The sequence below is a fragment of the Carcharodon carcharias genome, chromosome 31, assembly GCF_017639515.1.
Source record: "Carcharodon carcharias isolate sCarCar2 chromosome 31, sCarCar2.pri, whole genome shotgun sequence".
Taxonomy (NCBI): Eukaryota; Metazoa; Chordata; class Chondrichthyes; order Lamniformes; family Lamnidae; genus Carcharodon; species Carcharodon carcharias.
Genome location: NC_054497.1, coordinates 15,602,183 through 15,622,843, shown reverse-complemented (window position 1 = coordinate 15,622,843; position 20,661 = coordinate 15,602,183). Strand labels below are relative to the sequence as shown.

Genomic DNA, 20,661 nt, shown 5'->3' with positions numbered 1-20,661 from the left:
ACAGTGTCAAGCTCCTCAAGTATTGTGGGAGCTGCACTCATACAGGCAAGTGGGGACTATTCCATCACATTCCTGACTTCTGCCTTGTAGATGGTGGACAGGCTTTGGGGAGTCAGGAGGTGAGTTATTCTCCACATAATTCCCAGCCTCTGACCTGCTCTTGTAGCCACAGTATTTATATGGCTGGTCCAGTTCAGTTTCTGGTTAATGGTAACCCCCAAGATGTTGATAGTGGGGGATTCAGTGATGGTAATGCCATTAAACATTAAGGGGCGATGGTTGGATTCTCTCTTGTTGGAGATGGTCATTGCCTGGTACTTGTGTGGCCTGAATGTTACTTGCCACTTGTCAGCCCAAGCCTGGATATTGTCCAGGTCTTGCTGCATTTGGACATGGACTGCTTCAGTATCTGAGGAGTCGTGAATGGTGCTGAACATTGTGCAATCATCAGTGAACATCCCCACTTCTGACCTTGTGATGGAAGGAAGGTCATTGATGAAGCAGCTGAAGATGGTCGGGCCGAGGACACTACCCTGAGGAACTCCTGCAGTGATGTCCTGGAACTGAGATGACTGACCTCCTACAGCCACAACCATCTTCCTTTGAGTTGGATATGACTCTAACCAACAGAGAGTTTTCCCCCTGATACGCTGATACTACACCAATCCCTCAGTATTACACTGATACTACACCAATCCCTCAGTATTACACTGATACTACACCAATCCCTCAGTATTACACTGATACTACACCAATCCCTCAGTATTACACTGATACTACACCAATCCCTCAGTATTACACTGATACTACACCGCTCCCTCAGTATTACACTGATACTGCACCGCTCCTTCAGTATTACGCTGATACTGCACTGCTCCCTCAATATTACACTGATACTATACCAATCCCTCAGTATTACACTGATACTACACCGCTCCCTCAGTATTACACTGATACTGCACCGCTCCTTCAGTATTACGCTGATACTGCACTGCTGCTTCAGTATTACGCTGATACTGCACCACTCTCTCAGTATTACACTGATACTGCACCGCTCTCTCAGTATTACACTGATACTGCATCACTCCCTCAGTATTACACTGATACTGCACTGCTGCTTCAGTATTACGCTGATACTGCACTGCTGCTTCAGTATTACGCTGATACTGCACTGCTGCTTCAGTATTACGCTGATACTGCACTGCTGCTTCAGTATTACACTGATAGTGCAGCTTTACGTTAGTACTACACTGAGGCTGCACTGCTCCCTCATTATTGTCTGCTCAATCCACCAACATGTCTATGTCCTTTTGAAGTTTAAGACTATCCTCAGCAACATTTGCAATCTTCATATCAACTGCAAACTTTGAAATCGTGCCCTGCACACCACAGTCTGGGTCATTAATATATATCAGGAAGAGCAAGGGTCCCAACACTGACCTCTGAGGAACTCCACTACAAACCTTCCTCCAATCTGAAAAATAACCATCTTTGTTTCCTGTCACTCATCCAATTTCTTATCCAAGTGCCTACTTTCCCTTTTATTCCATGAGCTAGAATTCTGCTCACAAGTATGTTGTGTGGCACTGTATCAAATGCCTTTTGAAAATCCATATACATCACATCAACAGTGTTGTGGTGTCTTTGATGAATGGACCACAGGAGACTCAGGTACAGGTTATAATCATTTATTCGAGCAATTACAAGGAGGGCGCCATCTCAATACAGCTTGAGACTGCACTCTGCTAAACTACAAGTGTTCATCATATTTATACATTATTGGCCACGTACAGAACAGTTTCCAGATTTCGATCTTGTCAACATATTGGTTTACATTAAACTGACAATTCTGGTGATAAGTACATGTATTGTATGTCCCTATTTGTTTCACACCCAGGCAGAGACCCTCCCTCTTACCTAAACTAAGACCAGCTGTTCTTTCCCTATCTGCTATAAACAGGCTCAATCTTAGTTGTTTTCCAACCTAAGGCTCCAGTCTGACTCCCAAACCACTCAAACTATCAAATTTACATTCTTCTTTGTCCAATATGGCCTTGCTGATACTCACAAGCCCTGAGAATGTGCAACGTTTAGATTTCTCTCTGTCCAGCCTGGCCTTTAACTGTCAACTGCTTACGCAGACAGGTTTTGCCTGCTTGGGTGTTTTAAGTATTGATTCCCTTCAATGAGTCCTTACTGTATCCCTATACTGTATCCCTTTATTTCCCCCTAACAACAGCATTGCCCTTATCAACCTTCTCTATTACCTCCTCGAAAAACTCCAAATTAGTTTAATATGATTTTCCCGTAATGAACCTTGCTGGCTTTCCTTAATTATCCTGCACTTGTCTAAGTGACTATTGATTTTGTCCCAAACTCTGGTTTCCAGAAGTTCTCCTACTGCTGAAGTCAAACTGACTGGTCTGTAGTTACCAGCTTTATCCTTGCACCCCTTTTTGAACAAGGGTGTAACATTCACAAATCTCCAGCTCTCTGGCGCCTCCCCTGTGTCTAAGGAAGATTATCACTAGTGTCTCTGCAATTTCTACTCTCACTTCCTTCTGTACCCTTGGATGCATCTCATCCAGTCCTGGTGCCTTGTCCATTTTAAGTAAAGATAGTCTTTCTAAAACTTCTTCCTTCTCAATTGTAAATTCTTTAAGTGTACCAATTTATCCCTCTCTCACCTCAGCCTGGGTGGCATCTTCTTCCTTGGTAAAGCCAGATGCAAAGTATTCATTTGATACCTCTGTTATTTCTCCAGCCTCCATGTGCAAGTCCCCTTTTTTTTAATCCCTAATCGGCCCTACTCTTTCTTTTACCACCTTTTTATTAATTATTTGCTTATACACGACCTTGGGATTCCCTTTTATATTAGTTGCCAGTCTCTTTTCATTCTCTCTCCTTGCTTTTCTTATTAGTTTTTCACTTCCCCTGATTCGCCATTGTATTTTCTACCTGATATCTGTCATACGCGCACTTCTTAATTTTCATCTTCACCTCTATCTCTCGCGTCATCCAGGGCACTCTGGCTTTATTTGTCCTACCTGTCCCCTTCAAGGGGATATACCTTGATGTGATCTGCAATACTTTTTCTTTCAAGGTGACCCATTGTTCAGCCACTGTCTTTTCTGCCAACCTTTGATTCCAACTCACTCAACTCAGATGCATTCTCATCCCATCGAGGTTGGCTTTCCACCAGTTAATTATCCCTGCTCTGGGTTGTTCTCTGTCCATTTCCATGGCCAACATAAACCTTATGATACAATGGTCACTGTCCCCTAAATGCTCCCTCACTGATATTTGATCCACTTGGGCCAATTCATTCCCCAGAACCAGGTCCATCAGTGCCTACCCTCTCGTTGGACATATGCTGCAGAAAACTATCTTGAACAAATTCCAGGAACTCTTGCCCCTCTTGTCCCTTTGCACTATTCCTATACCAGTCTATATTTGGATAATTGAAGTCTCCCATTATAATTACTCTATAATTCTTGCAATTCTCTGTAATTTCTTTGCAAATTTGTTTCTCTACATCCCTTCCAATAGTTGGTGGTTAATATACTGCACCGAGTGATTTATGTACTGCACCGAGTGGTTTATATACTGCACCGAGTGGTTTATATACTGCACAGAGTGGTTTATGTACTGCACCGAGTGGTTTATATACTGCACCAAGTGGTTTATATACTGCACTGAGTGGTTTATATACTGCACCGAGTGGTTTATGTACTGCACCGAGTGGTTTATATACTGCACCGAGTGGTTTATATACTACACCGAGTGATTTATGTACTGCACCAAGTGGTTTATGTACTACACCGAGCGATTTATGTACCACACTGAGCGGTTTATGTACTACATTGAGTGGTTTATGTACTACACCAAGCGGTTTATGTACTACACCGAACGGGTTTATGTAACACACTGAGCGATTTATGTACTACACCGAGCGGTTTATGTACTACACCGAGCGGTTCATGTACTATACCGAGCGGTTCATGTACTATACCGAGCGGTTTATGTACTACACCGAGCGGTTCATGTACTACACCGAGCAGTTCATGTACTACACCGAGTGGTTTACGTACTACACTGAGTGGTTCATGTACTACATCAAGCGGTTTATGTACTACACAGAGTGGTTCATGTACTACACCGAGTGGTTCATGTAATACACCGAACGGTTTATGTACTACATCGAGCCATTCATGTACTACACCAAGTGGTTCATGTACTACACTGAGCGATTTATGTACTACACCAAGCGGGTTTATGTACTACACCGAGCGGTTTATGTACTACACCAAGTGGGTTTATGTACTACACCGAGCCGTTCATGTATCACACCAAGCGGTTTATGTATTACACTGAGCGGGCTTATGTACTACACCGAGCGGGTTTATGTACTACACCGAGTGGTTTATGTACTACACCGAGTGGTTCATGTACTACACCAAGTGGTTCATGTACTACACCGAGCAGTTTATGTACTACGCCGAGCCATTCATGTACTACACCGAGTGATTTATGTACTACACCGAGTGGTTCATGTACTACACCAAGTGGTTCATGTACTACACCGAGCAGTTTATGTACTACACCGAGCTGTTCATGTACTAAACCGAGCTGTTTATGTACAACACCAAGCGGTTTATGTACTACACCAAGCGGGTTTATGTACTACACCGAGCAGTTTATGTAATACACCGAGCGGTTCATGTACTACACCAAGCGGTTCATGTACTACACCGAGCGGTTTATGTTCTACACTGAGTGGTTCATTTACTACACAGCGGTTTATGTACTACACAGAGTGGTTCATGTACTACACCGAGCGGTTCATGTACTACACCGAGCGGTTTATGTACTACACCGAGCCATTCATGTACTACACCGAGTGGTTCATGTACTACACCAAGTGGTTCATGTACTACACCGAGCAGTTTATGTACAACACCAAGCAGTTTATGTACTACAATAAGCGGTTTATGTACTACACCGAGCCATTCATGTACTACACCGAGTGGTTCATGTACTACACCAAGTGGTTCATGTACTACACCAAGTGGTTCATGTACTACACCGAGCAGTTTATGTACAACACCAAGCAGTTTATGTACTACAATAAGCGGTTTATGTACTACACCGAGCCGTTCATGTACCACACCGAGCGGTTTATTTACTACACCGAGCGGTTTATGTACTACACCAAGCGGGTTTATGTACTACACCGAGCGGTTTATATACTACACCAAGCAGTTTATGTACTACACCGAGCGGTTCATGTACTACACTGAGTGGTTCATGTACTACACCGAACGGTTCATGTACTACACCAAGTGGTTCATGTACTACACCGAATGGTTCATGTACTACACCGAGTGGTTCATGTACTATACCGAGCGGTTTATGTACTACACCGAGCGGTTCATGTACTACACCGAATGGTTCATGTACTACACCGAGTGGTTCATGTACTACACCGAGCGGTTTATGTACTACACCAAGTGGTTCATGTACTACACCGAGCGGTTTATGTACTACACCAAGCGGGTTTATGTACTACACCGAGTGGTTTGTATACTACACCAAGCGGTTTATGTACTACACCGAGCGGTTCATGTACTACACTGAGTGGTTCGTGTACTACACCGAACGGTTCATGTACTACACCAAGTGGTTCATGTACTACACCGAATGGTTCATGTACTACACCGAGCGGTTTATGTACTACACCGAGCGGTTCATGTACTACACCGAATGGTTCATGTACTACACCGAGTGGTTCATGTACTACACCGAGCGGTTTATGTACTACACCAAGTGGTTCATGTACTACACCGAGTGGTTTATGTACTACACCGAGCGGTTTATGTACTACACCGAATGGTTCATGTACTACACCGAATGGTTCATGTACTACACCGAGTGGTTCATGTACTACACCGAGCGGTTTATGTACTACACCAAGTGGTTCATGTACTACACTGAGCGGTTTATGTACTATACCGAGCGGTTCATGTACTACACCGAATGGTTCATGTACTACACCGAATGGTTCATGTACTACACTGAGCGGTTCATGTACTACACCGAATGGTTCATGTGCTACACCGAGTGGTTCATGTACTACACCGAGCGGTTTATGTACTACACCAAGTGGTTCATGTACTACACCGAGCGGTTTATGTACTACACCGAGCGGTTTATGTACTACACCGAGCGGTTCATGTACTACACCGAGCGGTTTATGTACTACATTGAATTCAACAGCCTATTCTTGGGGGGCGGGGGGAGTGGGGAATCACCGACCCCAACTTCTGAATTTCCACTTTTAATTTATGCATGTGCGGACACCAGAATTGCTGTCGGTTTCACGGACTAATGACAGCAAAGTCCGGGCTAAAGTAACACAGTAATATTGTAACCATCTAAAATAGGAACAGATCAATCCTGTTCTACAGTAACACAATAGCACAACAACATAGCAATATAGTAAAATACTAAAATAGATTTAAACTCCATGGTCTGTGGCTCTGTTCTCCTATTGACATGTGAACTGCACACAGGCCCAGGAATGGCAACATGAGTTGTACTTTGACAAGATGAAGTGACCAGAGGATTACGACAAGGCTGTGTACTGCAGCCACAGTTACTCAATATAACACAGAACAAATATTCAGAGAATCAAATGTAAAAATTGGAGGCAAGAACACAACAAGTTTAGGCTGTACTTGCAGAATCAGAAGAGTCCCTGCAAAATCTCGCAGATCAAGTAAAAGCTGGAAGTTTCGCGTTTGGATTGAGTATGAACACCAAAAGGACAGAAACAATGGTCATCAGAAGGAATATATTAGAAGAAACTAGGGTGAAGATTGAAGTGGACGGTGTCACACTGGAACAAGTAGATAAGTTTGTCAATTTAAGACAAATGATAACAGAAGACGCCAAATACACTGCCGAATTTAGAGGAAGGATAGAGATAGCCAGGAGTAATTTTGTGAAGATGTAGAATGTTAACAATGTTAAGACTGGGTGAGGAGGAGTGAACTGGCTCCCTTTTATTCAGCCTCCTCAGTGGGTCACAACAAAGGTTTTTAAATTTCTTTTCCCTGTGGGTGCCTTTTCCAAATCCAAACGTATTTTTTACTATCTATACAGTGAACAATAAGGAGCCAATCACAAGGCTTTCTTGAGTCAAAGAAAGAGCAAGTTTATTAGCCACTAACTCTAAGGGGAAATAAATAAAAGATACAATGTTACACACAGGCAGGTATCAGAAGTAAGGAAAGTTAGGGTTCAAAATAAACAGTTGAAAAGAATAAACAGGTAAGTCCTTTGCTTATCCTTGAGGTGTAGATTGTTGAACGTTTGGCCATTTTAAGTTGGTTGGTTCCCCTTTAAAATCCCGGAGTTGAATTGAAGTCCATGTAACTGCATTTGCTGGAGACAGTTTCACTTTTTAAAATCTGTAATCTGTCTTCCAGAAATTGATGAGTTCCTCCTGAGGTTCTTTCTGGTGAACATTGTTAAGAAATAGAGATAGTTTAAGTGAGTTATACTAGTATTTGTGGGTGTTAGGAATGAGTTTTAGCTTCGATATTTGAGTTTGATTTGCATTTCTGTATCTGTGTGTTGAGGAGAGGTCAATTTGATTTTTAGTTTTGCTTTAAAAGGTGCCTGCATTTCTAATGAGAGTTTTACAACTGTTGCAGCTAAGTTAAACAAACAAGAGTAGAGAAACTGGGCTGTTGCCTGGCAACAAGGACTCAGAGAGGCAGGTCCCTCTCACAGACACACACAGAAGAAACTAGAAACAGTAGTTGATGTGGAAGCTGTTTGAGTTCAGTTGGTTTTGAAGACAGCTGCCAGGAGAGACTGGAGCAAAGGGGACAGATAGTCAGTTCCAAGCTAAAGAAAAGACCCCATAGACAGGGGAGTTGAACAGGAGAAAGTCTCAAGCAGACCTTCTAGTCAAAGGAAGGATAGGAACCTGGAAAAGGTCCTGTCAAGTGAGATTAAGAGTGAAGGGCAGAGAGAAAGGCTCCAAGCTTCAGATTAAAGAGACAAAAGCTGCAGAAAGCATATTTAAAGTGAAAACAGCTTGCAAGAGGCCAGAAGTTCCAAAGAGACAACTGAAGATCTGTAACTCTTTGCTATGGGCATGTGAAGCAACTGTTGACAGCTGAGTCAGTGAGAGAGAGGAGAGTTTGAATGCATGTGGTGACCCAGGGTAGGGGGACATTGAAAGGAGCGTTCAAAACTCTGGAGGTGAACCATTGTGTAAGGCATCTGAATGAAAGCATCGGTTTGGGAAAAGATTCTAAAGCGAGTTCCTGGAGAATGGAAATTGGAAACCCTCGAGTGAAAGTCAGAGTTCAGTGAGACTGGTTGGCTCATAATGTGACAAGCGTTTGGGGCTGGTGGGGGGAAGTTGAGGAGAGATCCATAGCATCTGGTTGAGGTGGCATCTGTGGCTTGGTTTCAGAGTGTGGTGTGTCTGACCACAGAGTGCCTATTGGTTTAGGTGAACTGTGTATTTGTTGTGAACATTAGAGTATAAGATAACTTTTGTAACTTGTGTTATCCTTACAAATCTGCATATATCTGTAGAGGTATAGTTGTGGGTGAAGGAGTGTTGTAATATAGTTCATCTTTTCTTGTTTAATAAAAGTTTTATTCTTTTGCTAAAACTGACTCTGGTGACTCTGTTCGGTAGCCCCTCTCCATGTATCTAAACAAACAAATAAAAGTTAGGATCTATCAAGCCGGGTCCCATTCTGGGATCAGGCTTGTCCAGGGGTAACCTCAGCTGGGGATCATAACAACATTCACTCTCTCCATGCTGGATTTTATATGGGCTTTACTTAAAAGAGAGAGCTTCCTTACTGCTCCATTAACAGCTTCTCCAGATTCCTCTGCTTCTTCTTGGCCAACACAGTTCCTAAAGCCTTGCTGGCTGTACATTCCAAAGAAATTCGATTACCATATCTGCTGTAGTCATTGTTCGTGGACAAGTCACATTCTGAAGAAGAGTCATACGGACTCGAAACATTAACTCTGCTTTTTTTCTGTCCACAGGTGCTGTCAGGCCTGCTGAGTTTTTCCAGCATTTTCCATTTTTGCTTCAGATTTCCAGCATCCGCAGTGTTTTGCTTTTATCTTAATCACGTTTTCATGTTTCTTCCGAGAAATTTTGACGCATTTCAAGATAGTGAAAACCAACAGGAGGTGGAGTTTCTTTCATCCTCCACAGGGGTTTGAGTGTCCGCAGAGGTTTGTATCTCCTGGCTGGCTAGCAGTTCCCATTGTCCTCTCTCCCTCTCTTCACACTTCTTTGGTGGGGGTGGTGGTTTGAGCTGGGGGAGGGGGCGTCTTGTTTGCTTTTTCTCACCTTCACCGCGTGAGGTGTTTTAAAGCAGTTTCTTCTGCCTCATTTCAAATTCCAGAATTTCAGTTGAAGGTTTTCAAAAATAATTTTCCAAAAAAAGAATGAACTGTGGCTTCAGGAAAACAGCAAGAAAACTCGAGCTAGGAATCAGGAAAAAAACTCATAAGGTGCTACGTTCTATCCACTTTCCTGTCTGCCTCAGAAACCTGGACAATAAACAACGATCTGTGCAAGAACATAGAGGCCTTTGGAATGTGAGCGCTAAGATGCAAGTTTAAAATTCCATATACAGAGCAGCAGAGCAATGAAGAGGTGCTGGAAATTGTAAGGAGGAAAAGAACAGTAAAAAGTGACAACCAGGAAAGAAAGTCTCAGTATTTCCATTATTTTTGATCAGAGCTACAGAGATCCCCACTAGAGGGCAAAGAGGAGCAGAAAGAGGGGTCGACCAAGGTGTAGTTAGATGATGGAGGGTCACAGAGTGGTTGCAGATGAGCCACATTGGATGGCGTGAGTTATAGTGTGAGGGTGGTGTCAGCCAGATGAGCGTGGCACACCATGACAGTAGATCTCCTGGTAGGAGGGGCTATAAACAGATGTGATTGGCACAATAATCAGTAAAGCTTAGTCTTGCCCTCATCTGACAGCCACACAATGCACCGTCTAAAGGGATTCACTGTACAGGAATCAGGGGAGGGAGACCTGGCTGATTTCTCTCCCTGTTCACCCTGTCTGCCTCACGAGCTCTCTCCCACCCCTCTCAATCTATCCCAAACATTCATTCACTCTCCCTAATATCTCTACCAGTGTTCTATGCTCCATGTCTGTGAAACACTTGGGGACATATATTACATTTGTGTAGTGGTATCGAAAAATGGGGTGACCTTGCTTTTTGCAATCATAATAGGATTCCGGCAGGTGTGTTTATATGAATTACAAACCTGTGTCCTCACATAAATCTGCAGGTTTACTTCTAGTTACGGTGTCGATAAGCAAAACAGGGTCAGCTAGTCTACAAGTTCCTGTGGCTGAGTCATACACTGACCTTTCCACCGCACCTCACATGCTGCCATCTCCCTCACTGTCTTTAAAGAGCTATTAACCTCAGCCTTCACCTCTTTTCAAAATCAGTTCTCCCCAATCACAATTTTCTCCTTTCTGAGTTGAGCTCGGAGCACAGGAGCAGACATCCTCTGAACCTATGAGAGTGCGGCCAAAGCCCAGGCTGAGTGTGTGTAAGCTGTCCGACCATGCCAGCCAAGGAAGATGCTGATCTCAGCCAGAAAGCACACACACTCTCTTCCCCTTGGAGGTAACCGGATAGTGATCGGGGGGGGGCCATTGAAAGGCAGCACAGGCTAAAAGGGCTGATTGGCCACCCGCTGTTTCTTAGGGAGCAAGAATCCTGGCTAGCTCAGTGCCCCTTGAAGCAGCTTCACCATGAAAATCGCCAACATACACTGGATATCCAGTGTGACTGGGAACATATCCACTTGACAGAGACTGTGCTGAAATCAGTGAGTAACTTGCTGGAATTTTTTAAAATGTTTTTTACTGGGTGTGGGCATCGCTGGCTGAGCCAGCATTTTTATTGCCCATTCCTAATTGCCCTTGAGAAGGTGGTGGTGAGCTGCCTCCTTGAACCGCTGCAGTCCATGTGGTGTAGGTACATCCACAGCACTGCTATGGAGGGCGTTGCAGGATTTTGACCCAGTGACAGTGAAGGAACGGCCGATATATTTCCAAGTCAGGATGGTGAGTGACTTGGAGGGGAACTTCCAGGTGGTGGTGTTCCCATCTGTCTGCTGTCCTTGTCCTTCTTGGTGGTAGTGGTCATGAGTTTGGAAAGGGGCTGTATAGGGAGCCTTGGTGAGTTGCTGCAGTGCATCTTGTAGATGGTATACGCAGCTGCTACTGTGCATCGGTGGTGGAGGGAATGGATATTTAAGCTGGTGGATGGGGCACCAATCAAACTTTGTCCTGGATGGTTTAGAGCTTCTTGAGTGTTGTGGGAAATGGACTCATCCAGTCAAGTGGAGAGTATTCCATCACACTCCTGGCTTGTGCCTTGTAGATGGTGGACAGGCTTTGGGGAGTCAGGAGGTGAGTTAGCCTCCTCAGGAATTCCCAGCCTCTGACCTGCTCTTGTAGCCACAGTATTTATATGGTGAGTCCAGTTCATTTTCTGGTCAATGGTAACTCCCAGGATGTTGATGGTGGGGGATTCAACGATGGTAATGCCATTGAACGTCAAGTGGCGATGGTTAGATTCTCTCTTGTTGGAGGTCATTGCCTGGCACTTGTGTAGCATGAATGTTACTTCCCACTTATCAGCCCAAGCCTGAATATTATCCAGATCTCGCTGCATATGGGCACCGGCTGCATCTGCTCTTGACCTCATTACGGCCTTGGTTCGAACATGGACAAAAGAGCTGAACTCCAGAGGTGAGGTGAGAATGACTGTTCTTGACATCAAAGCAGCATTTGACCGAGTGTGGCATCAAGGAGCCCTAGCAAATCTGGAATCAATGGGAATCGGGGGAAAGCTCTCCACCCATTGGAGTCATACCCAGCACAAATGAAGATGGTTGTGGTTGTTGGAGGTCAATCATCTTATCTCCAGGACATCACTGCTGGAGTTCCTCAGGGTAATGCCCTCGGCCCAACCATCTTCAGCTGCTTCATCAATGACCTTCCTTCCATTGTAAGGTCAGATGTAGGGATGTTCGCTGATGATTGCACAATATTCAACATCATTCGTGACTCCTCAGATACTGAAGCAGTCCATGTCCAAATGCAGAAACACCTGGACTGACAAGTGGCAAGTAACATTCGCGCCATACAAGTGTCAGGCAATGACCATCTCCAACAAGAGAGAATCCAACCATATAACTAACCATATACTGAAAGGCCTGGATAGAGTGGACGTGGGGAAGATGTTTCCATTAATAGGAGAGACTAGGACCCGAGGGCACAGCCTCAGAGTAAAGGGAAGACCTTTTAGAACAGAGATGAGGAGAACCTCCTTTAGCCAGAGAGTGGTGAATCTATGGAATTCGTTGCCACAGAATGCTGTGGAGGCCAGGTCATTGAGTGTATTTAAGACCGAGATAGATAGGTTCTTGATTGGTAAGAGGATCAAAGGTTACGGGGAGAAGGCGGGAGAATGGGGTTGAGAAACTTATCAGCCATGATTGAATGGCAGAGCACTCGATGGGCCGAATGGCCTAATTTCTGCTCCTATGTCTTATGGCCTCTTATATAAATACTGTGGCCACAAGAGCAGGTCAGTGGCTAGGAATCCTGTGATGAGTAATTCACCTCCTGACTCCCCAAAGCCTGTACCATCTACAAGGCACAAGTCAGGAGTGTGATGGAATACTCTCCAGTTGCCAGGATGAGTGCGGCTCTAACAAAACTCAAGAAGCTTGACACTGTCCAGGACAAAGCAGCCCTCTTGATTGGGACCTCATCCACAAACATTCACTCCTTCCACCACCGACGCACAAAAGCAGCAGTGTGTATCATCTACAAGATGCACTCCAGTAACTCACCATATTATCACCATTTAGACAGCACCTTCCAAACCCACAGCCACTACCATCTAGAAGGACAAGGGCAGCAGATACATGGGAACATCACCACCTGGAAGCTCCCCTCCAAGCCACTCACCATCCTGACTTGGAAATATATCACCTTTCCTTCACTGTCGCTGGGTCAAAATCCTGGAATTCTCTCCCTAACACCACATGGACCGCAGAGGTTCAAGGAGGCAGCTCACCACCACCTTCTCAAGGGCAACTAGAGAAGGGCACTAAATACTGGTCTAGCCAACAATACCTCCATCTTATGAATGAATAAAAAAAGTTGTGAATGGTGCTGAACATTGTGCAATCACCAGTGAACATCCCCACTTTTGACCTTATGATGGAAGGAAGGTGATTGATGAAGTAGCTAAGGATGATTGGGCCTAGGACACTAACCTGAGGAACTCCTGCAGTGATGTCCTGGAGCTGATATGACTGATCTCCAACAACCTCAAGCATCTTCCTTTGTGTTAGGAATGACTCCAACCAGTGGAGAGTTTTGCCCCAATTCCTATTGACTCTAGTATGGCTGGGGCTCATTGATGCCACACTCGGTCAAATGCTGCCTTGATGTCAAGAGTAGACACTTGAACCTCACCTCAGGCGTTCAGCTCTTTTGTCCAAGTTTGAACCAAGGCTATAATGAGGTCAGGAGCTGAGTGACCCTGGCAGAACCCAAACTGTGGGTCTAGAGTGATATGTAGGCCAGGCTGAGAAAGAACAGGAGGTTTACTTTCCTGAAGAAATTCATGAACCAGTTGGGATTTTATGAGAAACGACAATGGTTTCATGGTCACTATTATTGAGACTAGCTGTTCAATTCCAGACTTTATTAATTGAATTTAAATTCCACCAGTTGTCATGGTGGGATTTGAACCTATGTCCCCAGAGCATTAGCAGAGCATTAGCATTAGACACCTAGGCTTCAGGATTACTAGTCCAGTGACATTATCATTATGCCACTGCCTTCTCCCAATATTACTCATTGGTTATTTTGGGGTCACAGCAATCGGTTTGTAAAGACATTCGCATTATTAATCAAGACCCACTCCAGTATTTAAGCATATAAGTGAGGTTGCCACTTCCAAGGACGTACTGCACTGTCAGAGGATCAATACTGAGGGAATGCTGCACTGTCAAAGGGTCTGTACTGAGAGAGTGCTGCACTGTCAAAGGGTCTGTACTGAGGGAGTGCTGCACTGTCAGAGGATCAATACCGAGGGAATGTTGTGCTGTCAAAGGGTCTGTACTGAGGGAGTGCTGCACTGTTAGAAGATCAGTACTGAGGGAATGCTCCACTGTCCGAGGGTCAGTATGAGGGAGTGCTGTACTGTCAGAGGGTCAGGACTGAGGGAGTGCTGCACTGTCAGAGGATCAGTACAGAGGGAGTGCTGCACTGTCGGATGGTCAGTATTGAGGGAGGGCTGCACTGTTTAAGGGTCAGTACTGAGGGAGCGCTGCACTGTTTAAGGGTCAGTATGAGGGAGTGCTGCAATGTCGAAGGGTCAGTATTGAAGGAGTGCTGCACTGTCAGAGGGTCAGCACTGTGGGAGTGCTGTACTGTTAAAGGGTCAGTACTGAGGGAGTGCTGCACTGTCGAAGGGTCAGTACTGAGGGAGTGCCGCACTGTCAAAGCGTCTGTACTGAGGGAGTGCTGTACTGTTAGAGGGTCAGTACTGAGGGAGTGCTGCACTGTCAGAGGGTCAGTACTGAGGAAGTACCTCACTGTTTCTTAGGTAAAAATCAGGCCTCTCCCCGCTGTCCCAGTGCTTCGGGGAAGTGTGAGAGATCCTGGAGTACAGAGCTAGGAGCTCTCACACTCTCCTGGGTAACATTCCTCTCTTAACCAACACCAGCAAAAACTGGTCGTTCAATTGGTATCTCAATGCTGTTTGTGGGAGCTTGCTGTGCACAAATTGGCTGCTTTGTTTCTTACATTACAACAGTGACGACACTTCAAGAGCCCTTCATTTTCCGTTAAGCTATTTGAGGTGCCTCGAAGTGGTGAAAGGTGCTATATAAATGCAAGTCTTTTTACTTCCATTACCGCAGGAAATACCAAACTGTTTTGCTGACAATGGCGTGCTCTCACTGTTGTAATGTGGGACACACAACAGCCAATTTGTACACAACAAGATCGCACAAACAGCAGTGTGATAATGACGAAATAATTTGAATTACTGATGTTGGTTGATCCCAGGTCACATAGATATCCGTGGATGCACACAGTTCTATTCTGTTTTTTGTTGATGGATTAAATGTCCATTCAAACAGCTTCTTGCCTTTGTGAGAAGAGTAGATCCACTGGGTACGGAGGGGAAGCTACAACGTCCCACTCATTTGAGCTCTTGGAGGGCAACCCTGTTCAGCTTTGTGTACAGTGTAAACTGGGCAAGTTCTGACCCCAACAGACCCATTTTCATACCACTGCGATAGTTTACATGTTCTAGATCTCCACCCCTTTGTAACTGCCATTGAAAACAGTACAGGATGGTCTGTACAGTATATAAATCCAACATTGGAACTGGCAACAGGTGCAAGAGCTTATCTCTCGACTACGTGCCTTAGACACCGAAGAACACACGGGTAAGTGATACTTAATCCACTTTGTTAGGTTACCATCAGAAATGCACTAAGATTCCTGTGCAGCTCTTTGTGAGATGTGTGAAATGAAACTCCTACAAACACAGGTTTTGGGTCCAAGTTGATCTTTATATTCTTCAGCAGCAAAAGGGATTCACCTCAAGAGTTTACGCTCCCAACTCCTTATCAATTCACTACAGCAACACAGGATTGCTCAGAATTTCATTGATGAATGGGAGTTCTTCACAGCTTTGTGTTCCCTATGGTTCTCATGAAGACTGCTGACTCAACAGGCAGTGAAACCTGCGGGAGAGATCGCTATAGACATTGCGAGGGAATTGAATACAAAAGTAGAGAGATTATGCTTCATTATTATAGGGCATTGGTGAGACCACATCTGGAGTACTGTGTACACAGGTCTCCTTATGTAAGGAAGGATGTAAATTCGTTAGAAGCAGTTCAGAGAAGGTTTACCAGACTAATACCAGGAATGGGCGGGTTGTCATATGAGGAAAGATTGGACAGACTAGGCTTGTATCCACTGGAGTTTAGGAGAGTAAGAGGCGACTTGATTCAAACGTATAAGATCCTGAGGAGTCTTGACAGGATGGATGTAGAAAGGATGTTTCCTCTTGTGGAAGAATCTAGAACTATGGGTCACTGTTTAAAAATAAGGGGTCACTCATTTAGGACAGAGACGAGGAGATTTTTTTTTTCTCTCCGAGGGCCGTGAGACTTTGTAATTCTCTTCCTCAACAGGTGGTTGTGGCAGAGTCTTTGAATATTTTTAAGGCAGAGGTAAATAGATTCTTGATAAGCAGAGGGGTGAAAGGTTATTGGGGGTAGGTGGGATTGTGAAGTTGAGGTTAAAATCAGATGCGCCATGATCTTAGTGAATGATGGAACAGGCTCGAGGGGCCGAGTGGCCTACTCCTGCTCTTAATGCGTATGTTCATATATAGAGTGAATCACAGAAATTTTAATACAAAGTGAAACAGAGAGGTCTTCATAGAAAGAGTGTCCAGTTGTTAATCGTTTAGAATATTTGCTCAATGAACGACTAAGATCTAAACATTCCAGCAATTTATTCTAGACTGTAATGTGTCCAAACACTTCTCGTTCACAGGTTTACAATGAAGATCACTGACTTCCTCGCTGCTGGTGATGTAGCTGCTGCTCTCGCTGAATGCAATGGTAAACTCATGTATTGCACTTTAAAAGAAAAACCTCCTCATTTTCTGCTGTTCTCTTTCCAGTTTCACAGGGCCAGGTTCCCCTGAAGCTTCATTCAAATGTGTGGAACTCATTCAGGCTCACTTACCCCTCCCTACCTTACCCCTCCTTACCCTAGCATCAATGATACCAATTATATCATCACTGCCACAGTGTTCACTGAGATAATCTAACTCAGCTCAGGTCTGAAGGCTGCGTGATGTATGTGGGGACAAATAATAGGGATGAGAAATGATAAAGGCAAGAAGTTGCTTGTGGGAGTCATAGGCCCCTTAATAGTAACCACATGGTAGGGTGGAGCATAAAGGAAGAAATAATGGGAGCTTGTCAGAAAGGCACAGCGATAATCATGGGAGATTTTAATTTACACATTGACTTTTAATCTGGAAAAATCAGATGTGCAAAGGTATCCTAGATGAGGAGTTCATGGGAATGTTTCCGGGATAGTTTCCTAGAACAGCACATTCTGGCATTGTGCAACGAGATGGAATTAATTAATGACCTCATAGTAAAGGTGCCCCTAAGTAGCAGCAACTATAACATGCTTGTATTTTACATTCAGTTTAAGGGAGAGAGGAGTAGGTCTGAGACTATGTTTTTAAACTTAAATAAGGGCAATTATGAGGGCATGAAAGCAGAGCTGGCTAAAGTGAATTGGCAAATTGGGTGAAGGGATAAGTCAATAAAGATGCAGTGGCAAACATTTAAGGGGATAGTTCAGAATACAGAGAATAGATACATTCCAACGAGTAAGAAAAAGTCTAAGGGACATCTGTGGCTAACTAGAAATATTAAAGATAGCATCAACCTCAAAGAAAAAAGTATATAATTGTGCAAAGATAGGTATAAGGCCTGAAGATTGGACAGAATAAAAGGAACAGCAAAGGATCACTAAAGTATTAATAAGGAGGGAAAAATTAGAATACTAGAGAAAGCTAACCAGAAATATAAAAACAGATAGCAAGAGTTCCTATAAATATTTTAAAAAGAAATGAGTTAACAAAGTGAACATTGGTCCTGTAGAAAGTGAGTCTGGAGAATTGATAATAGAAAACAAGGAGGTGGCAGATGAATTGAACAGGTATTTTGCAACAGTCTTCACTATAGAGGATACAAATAATGCCCAGAAACAGCAATAAATCAGGAAATGGAAGGTAGGGAGGAACTCAGGAAAAGTACAATCACCAGAGAAGTGCGATTGAGTAAATTGTTGGAGCTGCAGGTTGATGAGTGCCCGGGTCCGGATGGACATCCTAGGGTGTTAAAAGATGTGGGTGGTGAGATAGTTGATGCATTGGTTTTAATTTTCTGAAACTTCCTAGATTTGGGGAAGGCCCCATTAGATTGGAAGGTAGCAAATCTAATTCCACTATTCAAAAAGGGAGGGAGACAGAAAGTGGGAAACTGCAGGCCAGTTAGCTTAACATCTGTCATAGAGAAAATGTTAGAAGCTTTTATTAAAGAAGCTAAAGCAGGGCATTTGGATAAGTTCAAGGTAATCAGGCTTTTGTGAAAGGGAAATCATGTTTAACCAACTTATTTGAGTTCTTTGAGGAAGTAATGTGTGCTGTGGATAAAGCGGAAATGGTGGATGTACTGTACTTAGATTTCCAGAAGGCATTTTATAAAGTGCCACATCAAAGGTTATTGTGGAAAATAAAAGCTCATGGTGTAGTGGGTAACATATTGGCATGGATAGAGGATTGGCTGTAACGAGTGGTGTGCCACAAGGATCAGTGCTGGGACCTCAACTGTTTACAATTTATATAAATGACTTGGATGAATGGGATGGTTGCCAAATTTGCTGATGACACAAAGATAGGTAGGAAAGTAAGTTGTGAAGAGGACATTAAGAGGCTACAAAAAGATAGATAAAGGTTAAGTGAGTGGGCGAAGATCTGGCAAATGGAGTATAATGTGGGAAATTGTGAAAGTTTGGCAGGAAGAATAAAAGATAAGCATATTATCTAAATGGTGATAGATTGCAGATCCCTGAAGTGCAGAGAGATCTGGGTGTCTTAGTGTATGAATTGCAGAAGGCTAGTGTGCAGGTACAGCAAGTAATAAATAAAGCTAATAGAATGTTACCATTTATTGTGAAGGGAATTGAATACAAAAGTAGGGGGGTTATTGCTTCAGTTGTACAGAGCACAGAGAGACCACATCTGGAGTACTGTGTACAGTATTGGTCTCCTTATTTAAGGAAGGATGTAAATGTGTTGGAAGCAGTTCAGAGAAGGTTTACCAGACTAATACCTGGAATGGGTGGGTTGTCTTATGAGGAAAGGCTGGACAGAGTAGGCTTGTATCTGCTGGAGTTTAGAAGAGTGAGAGGTGACTTGATTGAAACACATAAGATCCTGAGGGGTCTTGACAGGGTGGATGTGTAGAGGATGTTTCCTCTTGTGAGAGAATCTAGAACTAGGGGTTTCTGTTTAAAAATAAGGAGTCACCCATTTAAAACGGAGATGAGAAGAATTTTTTTCACTCATGGGTCGTGAGTCCTTGGAACTCTCTTCCTGAGAAGGTGGTGGAAGCAGAGTCTTTGAATATGTTTAAGGCAGAGGTGGCTAGGTTCTTGGTAAGCAAAGGGGTGATTGGTTACTGGGGGTAGGCGGGATGCAGATTTGAGGTTACTATCAGATCAGCTGTGATCTTATTATATTGTGGATCAGGGTCGAGCTGCCGAATGGCCCACTTCTTAATTGCTTAATTTCTTAATTAATTACCCAATTGTAACTGCTAGTGCAGAGGGTATAGAGAAGGGGGAACTTAGAACAATCACCATCACTAGAAATAGTACTGAGCAAACTATTGGGATTAAAGGGTGACAAATCCCCAGGACCTGATGGCCTACATCCCAGGATCTTAAAGGAAGTGATAGTGGAGATAGTGGATACATTGGCTACAATCTTCCAAAATTCCCTGGATTCTGGAAAGGCTCCAGTGGATTGGAAAAATGCTAATATAATGCCTTTATTCAAAAAGGGGAGAAGGCAGAATGTAGGAAACTATAGACCAGTTAGTTTAACGTCTGTCATTGGGAAACTGTTGGGATCCCTTATTAAGGAAGTAGTAATGGGACATTTGGAAAGTCAAAATGCAATCCATCAGGATCAGCATGGTTTTATGAAGAGTAAATTGTGTTTGACTAATTTTCTAGAGTTCTTTAAAGATGTGACAAGCAAAGTGGATAATGGGGATCCTGTAGTATATCTGGATTTCCAGAAGGCCTTTAATAAGGTGCCGCACAAAAGATTAATTCACAAGATAAGATCACCTGGAGTTAGGAGTAATATATTAGCTCAGATAGAGGATTGGCTAACCAACAGAAAGCAGACAGTCAGGATAAATAGGTCTTTTTCTGGATGGCAAACTGTAACTAGTGGGGTGCCACAGGGTTCTGTCCTTGGGCCCCAACCAATTACAATCTATATTAATGACTTGGATTCAGGGATAAAAAGTATTATAGCTAACTTTGCAGATGACACCAAAATAGGTGGGAAAGTAAGCTGCAATGGAGAAATAAGAAATTTACAAATGGATATGGACAGGTTAGGTGAATGGGCCAAAATTTGGCAGATAGAGTTTAACATGGATAAGTGTGAGGTTATCCATTTTGGTCAGAAGAATAAAAAGATGACTTATTATTTAAATGGAGAGAAACTTCAGAATGCTTCAGTGCAGAGGGATCTCGGTGTCCTCGTGCATGAATTGCTGAAAGCTAGTATGCAGGTACCGCAGGTAATAAGGAAGGCAAATTGAATTTTGGCACTTATTCATAAAGGAACAGAGTATAAAAATAGGGAAGTGTTGTTGCAACTGTACAAGGCATTGGTGAGACCGCACCTGGAGTACTGTGCA

General features: G+C 43.6%; 1 protein-coding gene across 3 annotated transcripts in view; it reads left to right on the top strand.

Moving 5' to 3' along the window:
• The window catches only part of LOC121271635 (parvalbumin, thymic CPV3-like), a 31,755-nt gene that overhangs the window by 5,526 nt on the left and 5,568 nt on the right, over window positions 1–20,661 (top strand). For 2 of the 3 annotated variants that reach the window (XM_041177729.1, XM_041177728.1), the window contains exon 2: window positions 16,691–16,758. In XM_041177729.1, coding sequence (XP_041033663.1) covers window positions 16,691–16,758 — 68 coding nt within the window. Of the gene's footprint in view, window positions 1–15,513; window positions 15,568–16,690; window positions 16,759–20,661 lie in introns of those variants that run through there. The other variant, XM_041177730.1, reaches the window with a different exon arrangement.